The sequence below is a fragment of the Nicotiana attenuata genome, unplaced genomic scaffold (genome assembly GCF_001879085.1).
Source record: "Nicotiana attenuata strain UT unplaced genomic scaffold, NIATTr2, whole genome shotgun sequence".
Taxonomy (NCBI): domain Eukaryota; kingdom Viridiplantae; phylum Streptophyta; class Magnoliopsida; order Solanales; family Solanaceae; genus Nicotiana; species Nicotiana attenuata.
The window spans coordinates 68470-85094 of NW_017672314.1; the positions used below are offsets into that span (position 1 = coordinate 68470).

Consider the following 16625-nt stretch of genomic DNA (forward strand, 5'->3'; position numbering starts at 1 on the left):
AACAACTTACGAACTTCCACTCTGGATCAATACTGATGGCAAAGTTAATGAACTTCCACTATGCATTTTACTTCTTCGATTAGGGCTCGAAACAATTACTCTTCAATCGAAATTTGATTTCCTTTCACGACTCACTGAATAGGGATCCTATCTTCAACATTATAGAGATATGATTTGTAGGGATTTTGGGAGAAAGGAGGTCGAGTATGATTAGAAATTTTGGGGAAAAGGGGTCGACGGTTGAAGAGAAAGAGAGAGAGTTCGTTATTTTTAACCGGACTTTGATGGGGTAAAACTACGTTATTTTTAACCCAAACAGACGCTCATATCCATTAGTTTTGCAAATTCTGTTACGGGATAGATTAAAATTGTACACTTTTACAAAGATAGGGGATATTTATATTTAATAGTATAGATAAAGGGTAAAAATAATCCTACAGGCATAGTTAAAGGATTTTCTAAGTCTTTTCCTCTCATTAATTACATATTTTAACAACTCCACTAAATAATCAATTAAAGGTTAAATATATTTATAGAATATCACAATGACCAAAAAATATATATTTTGGTACGTCTGTACGTGTGTATAGGATTCTTGGTTAAGTTTTAAGAATTTACCCAAAATGTCCAATTAGTATTGAAAGCAAGCCAATAAAAAGCTGTAGATTACCGAAGAAGGCTCCCTTAAAACCCTCTTCCTATATAAACCCCTACTCACTCTCCAATTTCGATTCGCTTTCGCCCCCTTTTACATCACTCCTCTCCGCCCTTCCCGTTCTCTTCCCCTTCGTTCCCTTTCTGGGTAAGTTCACTTTTCGATCATTTTTTATTTTATTATTCTGTTCTCTTTTATTTATATAATTTTGTCAATTTATTGTGTGTTTTTTTTCGAAATTTATATGTGGTGATTTAAGGGTTTGACATACTTCGATTACTTTCTTCTTTCTTCTGTGTTCTTTTATTTGTTGTTATATACATTGTTGCTGATTTATTTTTCTGACTTTATTGTGTTTTTTTTAGGTCGAGGTTTAGGTTTTTTCAATCTAGGGGTTGATGACTCCTCTTATTTTCCTGTTATTTTCTGATCTCTCGTTGTGCCGATTATTTTTTTATCTGTGGTGGTGCCGATTGTTTTCCTTTCTAGTATTGTCTATTTCTGTCTTTTAGCCTAGTGAAATTTTAGTTGTGCTCATCTGTACGGGTCAGCGTTTATGTTTGACCATTAGGGCTTAAATTGTGAAGTGGATTCAATTCACAAACATTTCATGCTGCAATCTCACTTTAGTATTAATGGTCTCTAGAGGCGGATCCGGGATGGGTTCAGATTTGTAATTATACCACCTCCATCTAATATACTGGAAGTTATGGGTTCAGATTTCGAACATGTTGGGGAAAAAAATGGAACTTTAACACTAGACTATGACAGCTTGACCATATACTTTTGTGAAGATCAGTGTTTGCTCAGTTGTTTTATTGTCATCTTGGTGTTTGTCAATCTGCTGTTTAGGAGGAGGGAAAGAAATACTAATACTTAAAATGTTACGTGACACTCCAATTTAGCATTGGAACTCCAAATTTAATTTAACTTTTTTTTCTAATTAAAAGTAACTGATAGTCTTCCAGAAGACATGAGGTTTAAACTAATAGGATTTTAAATCCTTAGAATAATAAAATACCAAGTATTTTTTTTGTGCATTGCTATATTGCTTGAAACATATAGTATTTGTATATTTATATATTCATTATTTTTTTATATTAATGATGAATAATATTCTAGAATTTAGTATTATATTAATTATTTTACATAACGCGCGTGCGCGCACACACACACACATAACTGCAAATGTAACTTAAGCGGCCTAACTTTAAGAGGAGATGGAGATGGGAAAGTCCCAATGCAAATGCTTCAACGTTTCATTAGGAAATCTTTCTCTTGTACTTGGTCAAAGATCGGTGGCTCACAAAAGAAATATTGGGGAAAAGTGATAGAACAAGAAAACGGTTAATTCATTAGCCTGTCCACTAGCAAGTTGGAAAGAGAAAAGCGTAAAATGCTGGTGAAAATCAGATATGTTATTTGACTTTTACCATCTAACTATCCTTTCAATACCAGCATGTATATTGATGATAACAAAGGCATGTGTATTAAACAAATCTCCAGTTGCTTATTCTGTTAACTATTTCTATACAAGTCTACATTACGTAAAAGATACTTACTCAAACGGCTGTAAAGTACTGACAGTTAACACCTCATTGCTTCCTAACCCTCTCCACTATTCATTGGCCTATTTGCTTTCCATATAGCAAGAAGATATCTCATCTCAAATATCGAGAAGACAACAAACTTTAAGAACGCAGCAGTTGCATAAGCATTGAAAAGGGATTCTGCAAAAGAATTAAAGGTAGCGACACATTTTTCCATAAGAAATCATTGACCAGCTTATACTTATAAAGACTTCATTAACAGAGCAAGAATCGGATATAAGTTTGGAGAGACTTCTATGAAGAAAAACTACATAAAAGTGATACTTGAGAGTCAAGGGTAGGGCTTCATTGACAATATCCAACAACATAAGTTTGTTATGAGAAAAGAGTGAACACGTTAAGAATGTCAATCATTTGAAGAACCATCTATATAAACTTTTAACAGTGCCACTTTCAAAGTGGCAAATAACGCAGAAGAATATGACATAGGTATGACTTGCATTCTGACCGCAGAACGCCTGATCACCAGAGGCGGATGCTGAGTATCGGTTCCGGGTTCACTTGAACCCGACACTTTCAACGCAAAGTATATATTTGTGTAAACATTCATGAAAACTTCAACAAATAGTATATATGAACCTATAACTTTTGAAATCTCAAGCTTTCTAGTGTTTCTATTCAAATTTGTGAAGTCGAACGATCAACTTGCTAATATTTTCGCCAAGTCCCTCACTAGTCCTCATATTAGTTATATATGTAACAAGCTCGGTACATATGATTTATATGCACCAGCTTGAGTGGAGTGTTAGTTTGATAGTTAAATAGTACTCCCTTTGCTCTAGTTTATGTGAACCTATTTCCTTTTTGGTCCGTTCCAAAAAGAATTAACCCTTTCTATATTTGGTAACAATTTAGCTTAAAGTTACAACTTTACCCTTGATGAGAAACTTTTATAACCACACAAATACTCTAGGGCCCATTTGGACTTGTTTAAGACCACAAATTCCAAAAGTCTTCATTTTTTTCTTGAACTCCGTGCCCAGTCAAACATGTTCACATAGATTGGAACAGAGGGAGTGGTAAATAACCATAAACGCATATGTTTTAGGAGTAGTACATGTATTATATATATATATGACTCATTGTCAATATTAAGCAATAATATTTTTCTCCCGTGCATTCTCACACTTTTCACCTTTGAAAATTTCCAAAAATTAATAATTTCACAAACGCAAAAGGGAGATTTACACCACATGACAAAATTGAAACCACTATCTCATGGAGAAGCACATAAGTACAAATTCACAATAAAAAAGGAGAAAAGGGATACTGGAGTATACTCAAGTATTTGTGTGCAACTTCCTTTAAGCACAAGAGCAAACACAAAGCATTGGTTATCCGACATCACAAAATTCTTTGATCCCATTACAAAAAGAAAGTATGTCTCTATGGATGTTACTTGATTTTCAAATCAACCATGATTGTTGACTCAACATTGATTTCGTGCTTGAGTTGGAGGGCTCTCCCTCCATCCATCGAGTCAAGTAATTCGCTATCGGATTTTTGCTACTTAGTTCACAATTCCAAATGAGCGAATATGGTAGAAAAAGGGCTTAGTTTTTTTATCTGAAACAGGAACAAGAAAGCTTGAGACTCCATTTCGCTATAGAAGAATGGACATTAACGAGTACGAAAGGAGCAATATCAGTCATTTTCGTTGGAAATAAATAAATAAATGAAAATTCGACTAGTCATACCTACTTCGGCGATAGATGAAATTAGCCAGCCAATTTCCCGGTGGAAATCATATCAGAATTAGGGCACGAAACAAATTAACCGTAAATTCAAAGTGGTTATCCAACGAGAATCAAGACAAATGAGTTGAATATAGAAAAATTAAGAAATTATATGTTACGAGTAACGATGTGATTTATACCGGAGACTTTTGGGGCTTACCGTTTGATGATCGGAGATACCGTCGACGAAGAAAATAGTTGAACCTGGAGAATCACCAAAAGGTGTAGTAGCAGTAGTAGTAGTTTAGTCGAATGGAGGGTTCGCTGTTTTTCTACTCTTGTATCTGCAAACCCCGGAACAGGGACAAGATTTCAAGACATGGATGTATGTTTATTTGAGCTCTTATAAATGATCCTCAACAATAGACTTGGAGTTGTTTTTTATTTTTTCGGCTTTTCTGCAGTAATTTTTTTTCTATTTTTGCCCTTTTCTACTATTATATTTTCATTTCAGACTTTTCTTTTCAATGAATTGCCCTTAAATGGTTCAACGCCAATTTCAAAACGGACTTTATTTTCGTTCTTGATGATGCAAGAGAAAATAGTTTCAGTTTGGCATAACAAGTGGCATATTTAGAATTTTTGGAATATGGATGCACCACTAAAAAGGTAGAAAAAAATTATTAAGTGGGAATCGATTCATATTTCGAATAATTTAATATTCAAGCAAGTGCATCATTCGTATTTTTGGAGCATGAGTACCAATACATAATATTAGATAAATTCTAGAAAATATGTGCATAAAATATCTAGTTTGGTGGAAAGACTATGGATTCATGTAACCCTATGATTTAGGCTATACATCCGCCCCTGGACATAACTTAATACTAAAGAAAAATATATTACATCTTACTTTGGTGAAAGTAAATCTTCAAATATTTTAATATACTAGTTTTAGAGTCGTGTGTATATATATATATATAGATAGATAGATAGAGAGAGAGAGAACCAATTAACTAAAGCTTAACTAAATGGAATGTGGGATATGGATGCATCACTTATTATTTACCTGTAAAACGATATATTTAAATTTGTTATGTAGTTTATACTCCAGCAAATTGATTTGATCCAAAAATGATAAAGAGATGGGATTAAAATTAAGATTTAACAATTGAAATTAAAGAAACTGAGATGATTGAGACAGTCTTGGTTAATTGGTTCTATATATGTATGTATGTATTATGTACAATACACGACTCAAACTAGTATATTAAAATATTTGAAGGTTTACTTTCACCAAAGTAAGATATAATATACTTTTCTTAGTATTAAGTTATGTCCAGGGGCAGATGTATAGCCTAAATCATAGGGTACATGAATCCATGGTCTTTTCGCCAAACTAGATATTTTATGCACATATTTTCTAGAATTTATCTAATATTATGTATTGGTACTCATGCTCCAAAAATACTAATGACGCACTTGCTTGAATATTGAATTATTCGAAACGATTCCCACTTAATAAATTTTTTCTACTTTTTTAGTGGTGCATCCATATTCCAAAAATTCTAAATATGCCACTGGTTATGCCAAATTGAAACTATTTTCTCTTGCATCATCAAGAACGAAAATAAAGCCCGTTTTGAAATTGGCGTTGAACCATTTACGGGCAATTCATTGAAAAGAAAAGTCTAAAATGAAAATATAATAGTAGAAAAAGGCAAAAATAGAAAATAAATTACTGCAGAAAAGCCAAAAAAATGAAAAACAATTCCAAGTCTATTGTGGAGGATCATTTATAAGAGCTCAAATAATAATACATCCAGGTCTTCTAATCTTGTCTCTCTTCTAGGGTTTGCAGATACAAGAGTAGAAAAACAGCGAACCCTCCATTAGACTAAACTACTGCTACTACACCTTTTGGTGATTCTCCAGCTCCGATTATTTTCTTCGTTGACGATATCTCCGATCATCAAACGGTGAGCCCCAAAATTCTCCGGTATAAATCACATCGTTACTCGTAACTTATAATTTCTTAATTTTTCTATATTCAACTCATTTGTCCTGATCCTCGTTGCATAACCACTTTGAATTTATGGTTAATTTGTTTCGTGCCCTAATCCTGATATGATTTCCACCGGGAAATTGGCTGGCTAATTTCATCTGTCGCCGAAGTAGGTATGACTAGCCGAATTTTCATTTTTTTCCAATGAAAATGACTGACATTGCTCCTTTCGTACTCGTTAATGTCCATTCTTCTGTAGCGAAATGGAGTCTCAAGCTTTCCTGTTTCTGTTTCAGGTAAAAAAACCTAAGTATCTTTTTTCTACCATATTTGCTCATTTGGAATTGTGAACTGAGCAGCGAAAAAAAAATGCTTTGTGTTTGCTTTTGTGCCTAAAGGAAGTTGTACACAAATACTTGACTCAAGTATCTTTTTTCTCCTTTTTTATAGTGAATTTGTACTTATGTGCTTCTTTATGAGATATTGGTTTCAACTTTGTCATGGGGTGTAAATCTCCCTTTTGCGTTTGTGAAATTATTTTTTTTTTGAAATTTTGAAAGGTGAAAAGTGTGAGAATGCACGGGAGAAAAATATTATTGCTTAATATTGATAATGATACCATGACCCTTGTATGTATAATACATGTCCTACTCCTAATACATATGAGATTATGGTTATTTACTACTACTATTTAACTGTCAAACTAACACTCCCCCTCAAGCTGGTGCATATAAATCATATGTACCGAGCTTGTTACATATATAACTAATATGAGGACCAGTGAGGGACTTGGTGAAAATATTAGCAAGTTGATCGTTCGACTTTACAAATTTTGTAGCAATATCCCCCGAGAGTAACTTTTCTCTAACAAAGTGACAGTCAAGCTCGATGTATTTAGTTCTCTCATGGAACACTGGATTTGACGCAATATGAAGAGCATCTTGATTATCACACACAAGTCCCATCTGACTAATCTCACCAAATTTCAACTTCTTGAGCAAGTGTTTGATCCAAATTAGCTCACATGTCGCCATTGCTCGATATTCTGCTTCTGGACCGAGCAACCACATTCTGTTTCTTGCTCTTCCAAGACACCAAATTTCCTCCTACTTAAATACAATATCCAGATGTAGAACGTCTATCAAAAGGTGATCTTGCCCAATCAGCATCTGAGTATCCAACGATCTGCTCATGGCCTCGATCCTTAAACAATAAGCCTTTTCCTGGAGCTGATTTTATATACTGAAGAATGTGGATAACTGCATCACAAGGAGAATCCATGAACTGACTCATAACATTCACTGGAAAGGAAATGTCAGGTCTAGTAACTGTGAGGTAATTTAATTTATCAACCAACCGTCTATATCTTGCAGGATCGCTAAGAGGCTCCCCCTGTCCTGTCAGAAGTTTAGAATTCGGATCCATCGGACTGTCAACAGGTCTACAACCTGTCATTCCTGTCTCCTCAAGAATATCTAAGGCATACTTCCGTTGTGAGATCACAATACCTGAGCTAGATTGAGCGACCTTAATACCTAGAAAATACTTTAATCTGCCCAGATCCTTAGTCTGAAAGTGCTGATGTTGCTTCAACTTACTAATACCATCCTGATCGTTGCTGGTAATAACAATATTGTTAACATAAACGACCAGATAAATACAGAGTGATCAGCTTCACTACGAGTCATGCCAAACTCCTGAATAACTGTGTTGAACTTACCAAACCAGGCTCGATGAGACTGCTTTAGACCATAGAGGGACTGGCGCAACCGACATACAAGGCCACTGGACTCCCCTTAAGCAACAAAACCAGGTGGTTGCTCCATATAAACCTCATCCTCAAGGTCACCATGAAGTAAAATTTTCATAATGTCCAACTGATAGAGAGTCCAATGGCGAACATCAACCATGGATAGAAAAAGGCAGATTGATGCAATTTTAGCCACGGGAGAGAAAGTATCACTGTAATCGAGTCCAAATATTTGACTATATCCTTTGGCAACAAGACGAGCCTTAAGTCTATCAGCCTGGCCATTTGGACCAACTTTGACTGCATACACCCAACGACAAGCATACACCCAAAACAAGCATACACCCAACGACAACCAACAGTCGATTTACCCGAAGGAAGAGGAACAAGCTCCCAAGTACCACTCGTACGTAAAGCAGACATCTCGTCAATCATAGCCTTTTGCCATTCGGGATGAGACAGTGCTTCACCTGTAGACTTAGGGATGGAAACAAAGGTTAAAGATGACACAAATGCACAATGGGATGATGAGGGCCATCGGACTGGGTAAAACCTGAATTAACCGTGGTGCACTTGCGGGAAACTCCTTGCCGATGGCCTGTGCACCCCCGGGATTAGTCGGGGCTCGAAGAGACTCGGACACCCGGTGCAAAAAAAATGCACAATAGGATGATGAGAGACGATGGTAACTTTAACCGACATAATGAGGATTAGGATTAAGTGTGGATCATATACCTTTTCATAAGTGCAATCGGTTGATTAAGAGGAGACAAGTCCGCAGTACTAGCAGGGTCAGGTGCAAGACGTGAATTAGCTGGGCCTGATATTCGGCGCGGACGACGATGATATGTTAGGAGTGGTGGAGCTGTAGAAGGTTGAACTGGAGCTATAGTTGGTGGCATTGGAGCTATAGTTGGTGGCATTGGAGCTATAGGTGGTGGAACTAGACTAGGTGGTGGCACTGGACTCGGTGGTGACATTGGAGCTATAGGTGGTGGAGCTACAATCGGAACTGTAGGTGGTGGAGCTATGGAGGAAGATGAATGGGAGATAGGGACTGAATCTCCAAAAGAAGGAACTGGTAGCACCTTAGAAATATCTAAGTGATTAACTGGACCAGTGAAGTATGATTGAGTTTAAAAGAAGGTAACATTAGCAGACATAAGATATCGCTGAAGGTTAGGAGAATAACATTGATATCCCTTTTGCGTTCTCGAGTAACCCAAAGTATGCACTTAAGAGCACGAGGAGCTAACTTATCTTTTCCTAGGTAAGGTCATGAACAAAGCACGTACCCCCAAAGACACATGTGGAAGAGAGAACAAAGGTAAGTGGGGAAACAGGACAGAGAATGGAACTTGATTTTGGATAGCTGAAGATGGCATACGATTAATAAGATAACAAGATGTAAGAACTGCATCCCCAAAAACGCAGCGGAACATGAGATTGTATGAGTAGGGTATGAGTAGGGTACGGGTAATTTGATGAATAATCCCAAGGGAGTTCATAAACTGCTGAAATGGGGAAGATAAATACTCTAGGGCATTATCACTACGAAATGTGAGGATAGAAACCCCAAATTGATTTTGAATTTCAGCGTGGAAGCCTGGAAAATAGGCAACTCGGATCGATTTTTCATCAAAATATCCAAGTGCACTTGGAATAATCATCAATGAAACTGACAAAGTAGCGGAATCCCAAGGTAGAACTGACCCGACTAGGACCCCAAACATCTGAATGGACTAAAGTAAAAGGTGACTCTGCTCGATTATCCAGACGCCGCGGGAAATGGGAGCGGGTTTGCTTACCGAGCTGACACGACTCACACTCTAGAGTGGACAAGTGAGATAAGCCAGGTACTATTTTCTGAAGTTTTGACAAACTGGGATGTCCTAACCGTTTATGTAATAAATCTGGTGAATCAGTAACGGGATAAGTTATTAGAGGAAGACAAGATGCGAGTCCATGTGATTTTGCAAGGATAAGGTAATAAAGTACATCCGATTCACGTCCGGATACCAATGATTCGCCCCGTACTGCGTTCCTGTATAAAAACAAGGTCATCAAGAAATAAAATAACAAATTTAAGTGATTTGGCTAACGACTAACGGCTATGAGATTAAAAGGACTACCAGGAACATAAAGAATTGAGTCTAAAAGTAAGGAAGGAAGTGGACTTGCTTGACCTATTGCAGTTGCCATGGCTTGAGACCCATTGGCCATTGTGACTGTTGGAAGAGATTGAGAATATGAGATACTAGTGAAAAGAGATTTGTTACCAGAAATATGATCAGATGCACTTGAATCAGTGACCCAAGACTCAGAAGGTGACCCAAGACTCAGAAGGTGAAGATTGGGAGACACAAGTCATGCTACTATTTGTTGGAACAACGGAGGCTAATCCTGAATATGTCTGTTTACGCGCTTTGTATTGAAGGAACTCAATATAATCCGGTAAAAAAACTATTTGGATTGGATTCAATGCATTGGATCCAACAAATTGTGAGTCTAAGGCTTCTAATAAGAATGACATTATAATGTTCACTGCCGGAAAAAGTCAGAAAATTGTTTGGAAATCACTGTTTCACTATTACTGTACACCAGAAATACTGTAGCTCGTCGGAAAATAAAAAAGTCGTCGGAATCTGATGTAATCTTGATGGGTAGGCTCGGAAAAGCCTCGAGATAAGGCTGTCCTGAAGAAGGGAGGCCAAAAAATGGCCGGAAACAGGCACACGCGCCGGCGCATTTGTCCCACGCGCCGGCGGAACCCGTCCTCTGTGGGAGGGCGTTTTCCGGAGATTTTTTCTGGGGTTTGGTCGCCTCTGTCTTAGGGACCTTGTGGTGGTGTTGGATTTTGCACAACACTAGGGAAAAATGATTTTGTTGCGGACAACCTCCTAAGTCGCCGGAGAATTGCACGGCGACAAGGTCTTTCTTCCCGGAAGTCGCTGGAATGATGCACAGCGATTAATTTCTCACTATTGCTCTGATACCATGTGAGAATGCACGGGAGAAAAATATTATTGCTTAATATTGACAATGATACAATGTGCCCTATATATATATATGATACATGTCCTACTCCTAATACATATGGGATTAGGGTTATTTACTACTATTTAATTATCAAACTTACAATGCGACAAGGTCTTTAAAAAACAAGAGGAAAGACCGCCAATAAAATAATTATTTGTCATCTGAATTCTCAAGTGTCAAGTAAATCATAATTTCCAAAGCATTTGTAAATCCTTTTTATTAGCCAAATAATGGATTCAGTTCTAAGTCGTAACTATCTTAAGTTTCCATGTTGACTTTATTTGCAGTTCTTTAATCGTAAAAGTCTGTCCTGTAGGGCTCTTCAAAGTCCGTCATGTTAAATACAGAAGATGTTCAATATCTGTAATATTTTTTTTAACCTACCATGATTGTTATAAATAAAGAGAACGTGATCGTCAATACTCCTGCTAATTAATATTTTCGTTTACTGTACTAGTTTCATGTCTTCTTGAATAGCTAAAGATTGCAGCCAGTCATATAAACAAAAGATGGAACATCCTGAGGATGAACGTCGTGTTGGAGTGGAACACCCGGAGAAACATGAAGATGAGGTAATGCCATTATCTTTAAGAAATGATTTCTTAATTTTCATTGGTAAAATAGTTAATCAACAGCTTTGATGAAGTTCCAACAAAATTTATAGTGTTATGGATACTGTAATTAAGTTGTTTTATTGCAATTGTTTGTGCCGATATTTCATGCAGGACGCTGTGGCTCGTCACGAGGAATACAAAAAATCTGTTGAGGCAAAGATGGCTCTGAGGCAGATCAATTTGAATCCAGACAGGCCAGGTTACTCTGAGTTTTGTATTATTTATGAACTTAGTTATTCAATTATTTTCCTTATTCCAGTTTTTTTCTCCATATATTTAATTATTTTCTTCCTCACATTCCCTTTTCCTTCTTTATACTTTCCATGAACTTGTAAGCAGTAAACATGAGAATTGACATGTAACAATAAGGTAATTTTGAATATTCAAATGCCGATACATTTTTTTATCCTTGTGAGAAATTGCACGCCAAGTGGGAATAATAAATGACAACTTGATTTTCTATGATACTTTGTTAGTAGCCTCAGAACTTTGATCCCAGAATTGAATAGTTTGTGGACTCGACATTTTAAGAATACACTTCCGTTCATTCATGTTCTATATGTTTTTCTTTCCTGGTAATAAGTGGCAACAAGGATAAAGTTGTTTTAGTGACTTGTGCATATTCAATTTTATTTTTCTCTAGTTGATTTCTAAGAGGTGATTCTTGTGGTCAATGAATATATATTCTCTACTCCTATACTAGCGCTTGCTAGCACATGTATATCTACTTGGAAGTTTGTGAACTTGGCTTGATTTGGAATTTTTTTTTTCCACTTTAAACATATGGGTACAGTTTGGTTGAGGCTGACCTACTGATATTTTGTTTCAGACACTGGTTTTCTCAGGACGTTGGATTCTAGTATTAAGCGCAATACTGCAGTTATTAAAAAGCTAAAACAGATTAATGAAGAGCAGCGAGAAGGTTTGATGGAAGAGTTGCGCGGTGTCAACTTAAGCAAGTTTGTAAGTGAAGCAGTGACTGCTATATGTGATGCAAAGCTTCGGTCCACAGACATACAAGCTGCAGTGCAGGTAGTTACTTGCTTGATCTCTGCTTTGTTTTAATGTAAACAGTATATTTTTTCTAACAATTTTGCTTGTGCCTTGTGTTTGCTAGCCTGGATTTAAGATACCGTGCAAGATTCTCTTCTGGAATTTTTAGGTATTTGCTTACAAAAGCCATACCTTTTAAACTTCATACGGTACTGGTCGGTACAAATGATAATAGCTTTAAGGGTGTATACTGTGTTGTTCCAATAAAACAACAACAACAACAACAACAACACAACCCAGTATAATCCCACTTAGTGGGGTCTGGGGAGGGTAGTGTGTACGCAGACCTTATCCCTACTCTGGGGTAGAGAGGCTGTTTCCAAATAGACCCTCAGCATCCTTCCCTCCAAGAACTTCCCACCTTGCTCTTGGGGAGACTTGAACTCACAACCTCTTGGTTGGAAGTGGAAGTGGAGGTTGCTTACCATCAGAGCAACCCCTTATCAAAAAAAACTGTGTTTTTCCAAAATCCTGCTGTCCCCTGCGGATGATGGTATTTGGCTGAGAACGGACTTCTTGGCCAAAAGGAAGTTGTTGAGTGTACGTATTATGGTGCTGAAATTTGTCAAAAGTCTGACTAGATCTTTTTTGAGGAATTTATTTTGATAAGGAAAATTTTGACAAGAATTGAAGGAGAACTTTGTCAAAGTTAAGATTAGGATTAATTAAATCTTCATAGAGAACTCGGGATTTAATGAGGATAACTCGAAAGACAGATGATTGGACCCTCAAACTTCACCTTTGCTTTATGCTGTTAATTCTGTCTGGAGGCGAAACCAGGAGTTTCCTCTCTCCATTAACTTCTGCAATTTTTCTTTGGTGAGACTCAGCTTCTTGTCTGTAGTGACGTGCTCCCTATAACTGACGACAAATTGAGCTTTTTTACCTAGTCTTCAGACCATCTTTCTTTTTTGTACTTGGCATCTTCATTCTTGAGAATCTAGTTTTGTTTTATTGTTCAGTTCATGATATTTACCCTACTCTAGGTTGCCTTTATTACCACTGCCTTTATATTATTTGTGGTGAAAAATCTGAAACATTACTCAGTATTTCCTGTACCAATACTATATCATACTAACAACTACATTTACCGATACACAAGACGTATAACCATGAATGCTAGCCTTTGGTATGGCAAATATCATATAATAGACATACCTAACATTCTTGTATAACTCAATTTGCATGGATATGAACCACAATGATCACTTGTAGAGAATCCCAACGGGAAAGGCCTGAAGGTATCTTGTGTTTACCTGTGTACTAAGAACGAATAAGAATACACACACCTTATCCCATCATGTGTCTGGCAGTAGAAAGTCATATTAGAGAAGCTTCTTAGCTGACTTACTCTAAATTGTATCCCATGTCGGCTTTCAACTTAGAAGTGATATACGCATCAGAAGACATGTGTATTTGGCTGAGAGGTTCTTAATTTACACATATTCTCTCTTTAGAATCTCGTAAGAAAAAGGAGTTCTTATTAGTGGCGGCAAAATGGTTAAAAGAAAACAGTTATCCACTCATATTATTCATTAAAAAAATGGGTTGGATAATGAACTTTTTAAAAACGGGTCAAACACGAATAAGAACCATGTTATCCACTTAGAAAATGGATAACCAATGGATAATCAATGGATAACTAGTGTGTTTAACTTTTACATTTGTGAAGCCTCAAATTGGGTGACTACGAATTCTCCCAAAAGTGATCATATTCGAGAAGTCATGGATAATATGGATATCCATATTATCCGCCGGTTAACCCGTTTTTTATCCGTATTAAATATGGGTCGGATAGGATAATTAATCCGTTTTTATATTACCCGTTTTCGACCCGCCCATATCCAACGCTATCCGCCGTTTGCCACCCCTAGTTCTAATATTTTTGCAAAACACCGAGGCTTCTAATTTAAATGAAGCTTTGTGTTTCTCATTCGGACATACGCTGTTTGCTATTTCTATTAATGTATCTTCTTCCTGGCCCAGATCTGTTCTCTGCTTCATCAGCGGTACAAGGACTTTTCACCAAGTCTTGTTCAAGGCCTTGTGAAAGTGTTCTTTCCTGGAAAAGCTACAGAGGATGTAGATGCAGACAAGAATGCGAGGGCTATGAAAAAGCGTAGCACTTTAAAACTTCTTTTGGAACTTTACTTTGTTGGAGTTGTTGACGATACTGGCATCTTTGTGAATATTGTTAAGGACCTCACCAATGTTGAACATCTGAAGGATCGTGATGCAACTCAGACTAATTTGTCACTCCTTGCTAGCTTTGCTCGGCAAGGAAGATACCTGCTTGGGCTTCCATTGTCTGGCCAAGATATTCTTGAAGAGGTACAACACCTCCATTTCCTTTATTCCCCCCTTCCCGAGCAAAATTTGTAATGTTGAAAAGTTAGCAGTAGAACTAGCCCACTCTCTGCTACTTATTTCACTTCAGTATTCTATCTCTTTGATTCTTAACTTAGGGAAAGTACTGTGTTCCAAAATTTCTCTCTGTTGTCTATTACTCAACTTATGGTTTCATAAACCCTTATCTTGTATTAGTTCTGCGATCGCATGATGGGTTGATTTTACCATTTTGTCCTTATGAAGTCTTTATCTGCTGCCAAAGACTGGTGGTTGAATAGCTTCCCTGGGATATATGCCATTTTGTAGTGTAGAGACCGTTTTTAGATGGCTTGATTGTTGTCTGTGGAAGGTGGTAAAGGTTGTTAAAGAAGATGGGTTGCCAGTCAATGACATGGGTCTTGGTTGGCTTGCTGACTTTTTCTTTCTTTCTTTTAAGCCAGTTTGTTTCAGAATTACATATTTGACTAAAGAATAAAAGTTTCTGATGAGTTGTAATTTGACGTCATTAATGTGTTTCTTCATTTGATACTTCATTACAGTCTGCTAATGTTTCTCCATGTTCTTAATTCCTCTGATGTTGCCGAATGCTACAGTTTTTCAAGGCCCTTAATGTGACAACTGATCAGAAAAGGTTCTTTAGGAAGGTGTTCCAAACATATTATGACGCAGCCGTAGAACTTCTTCAGTCAGAGCATGCTGTAAGGGCTCTTTCCTTTTTTGGTTTGGAAGATTTTGAGTCTAGCAGGGAGGGTACTAGATAAGTAGTGTGATCTAGTCTCCTCTTCCTCACTTTTTGGTGCCTTTAATAACTATACCATACTTGAGCTGTTTTTAAAACTGTTTTGTGCTCCGAATCTTCTTCCGCTATGCTGCTTTCCTGCAAGCTTCTAAATCCACACCAATTGTCCGATAATTGTGATTACTGATGATAATTTTCTTCTTTTAACCAAATTGGAGTCACTTCGGCAAATGGAGCATGAAAATGCAAAGACTTTATCTGCCAAAGGCGAACTGAATGAGGAGAATGCTTCTGCATATGAAAAGCAGCGGAAAGCTTATGACCAGCTGTATCGTGGCATCTCAGGGTAAGTGTTCTATATGTCTATTGATATAATGTGAGATGCCACGGGAGATGAATTTCAAGTGCTTCCTCCTTATCGACTTTCATGAATGTTCAGATTCTCATCTCCATGCTTGCAAGAAATAGTTTGTATCAGTGGAGCACCATAATTTATGGATCCCCCGACTCTAAACCAACCTCTTAGTCATAGGTATTAACCTCCTAATTGATATTTCATATTAGTTGTTAGAAATAGCTTATCTATCTCCACAAGGTAGGGGTAAGACTGCGTACACACTACCCTTCCCAGACCCCACTATGTGGGATTATACTGGGTTGGTTGTTGTTGTTGTTTTAAGTAAGAGGCTAACACAACTCTCTCATGCAAGCTTAACTGTTGGCTGTGCCTGAACCACAGACTGTCAGCTCTGTTTCACTGTTTTAACTCCTTACTATTCAGCAAACTATAGAAAAGATCTTTCATGTAGAGAAAGCTTGACTGCATATTGCATAGGTTCCATTGTCCTAGTTATCTATCTCAAACAGCTTACGACAAGAGTTTGCATACGAGTTTGATAGAGGTGAATTTGCAACTCTTGTTGGAGACATGATAATAATTAGGGGGCCTATGGTGGAGGGGCTAGGTTTTGACTACTTAGACCAGAATGACAGATTGGCTGATAAAATTATGAGCAACTGATGGCCGATAAATTAAGGGGCCTAGGATATCTGTTTTGTGTTAGTTGCTGGCCTATTGTATTAGTACCATCTTGGTACCTTTTTTATTTAATAAAATTTACCTTATCACCCCCCC

The 16625-nt window shown here is 37.1% G+C and overlaps 1 protein-coding gene and 1 pseudogene across 2 annotated transcripts in view; one reads left to right on the top strand and one right to left on the bottom strand.

The window, feature by feature from the left end:
- Window positions 1-3917, bottom strand: part of LOC109212691 — a 4866-nt pseudogene extending 949 nt beyond the window's left edge.
- The window catches only part of LOC109212694 (regulator of nonsense transcripts UPF2), a 33508-nt gene continuing 17546 nt past the window's right edge, over window positions 664-16625 (top strand). Inside the window, exons 1-7 of one of the 2 annotated variants that reach the window (XM_019376365.1) lie at window positions 664-802; window positions 11213-11307; window positions 11461-11548; window positions 12179-12381; window positions 14389-14733; window positions 15345-15449; window positions 15709-15836. In XM_019376365.1, the coding sequence (XP_019231910.1) occupies window positions 11245-11307; window positions 11461-11548; window positions 12179-12381; window positions 14389-14733; window positions 15345-15449; window positions 15709-15836 (932 nt within the window). In that variant the 5' untranslated portion in view covers window positions 664-802; window positions 11213-11244. Of the gene's footprint in view, window positions 803-11192; window positions 11308-11460; window positions 11549-12178; window positions 12382-14388; window positions 14734-15344; window positions 15450-15708; window positions 15837-16625 lie in introns of both variants that reach the window. The other variant, XM_019376363.1, reaches the window with a different exon arrangement.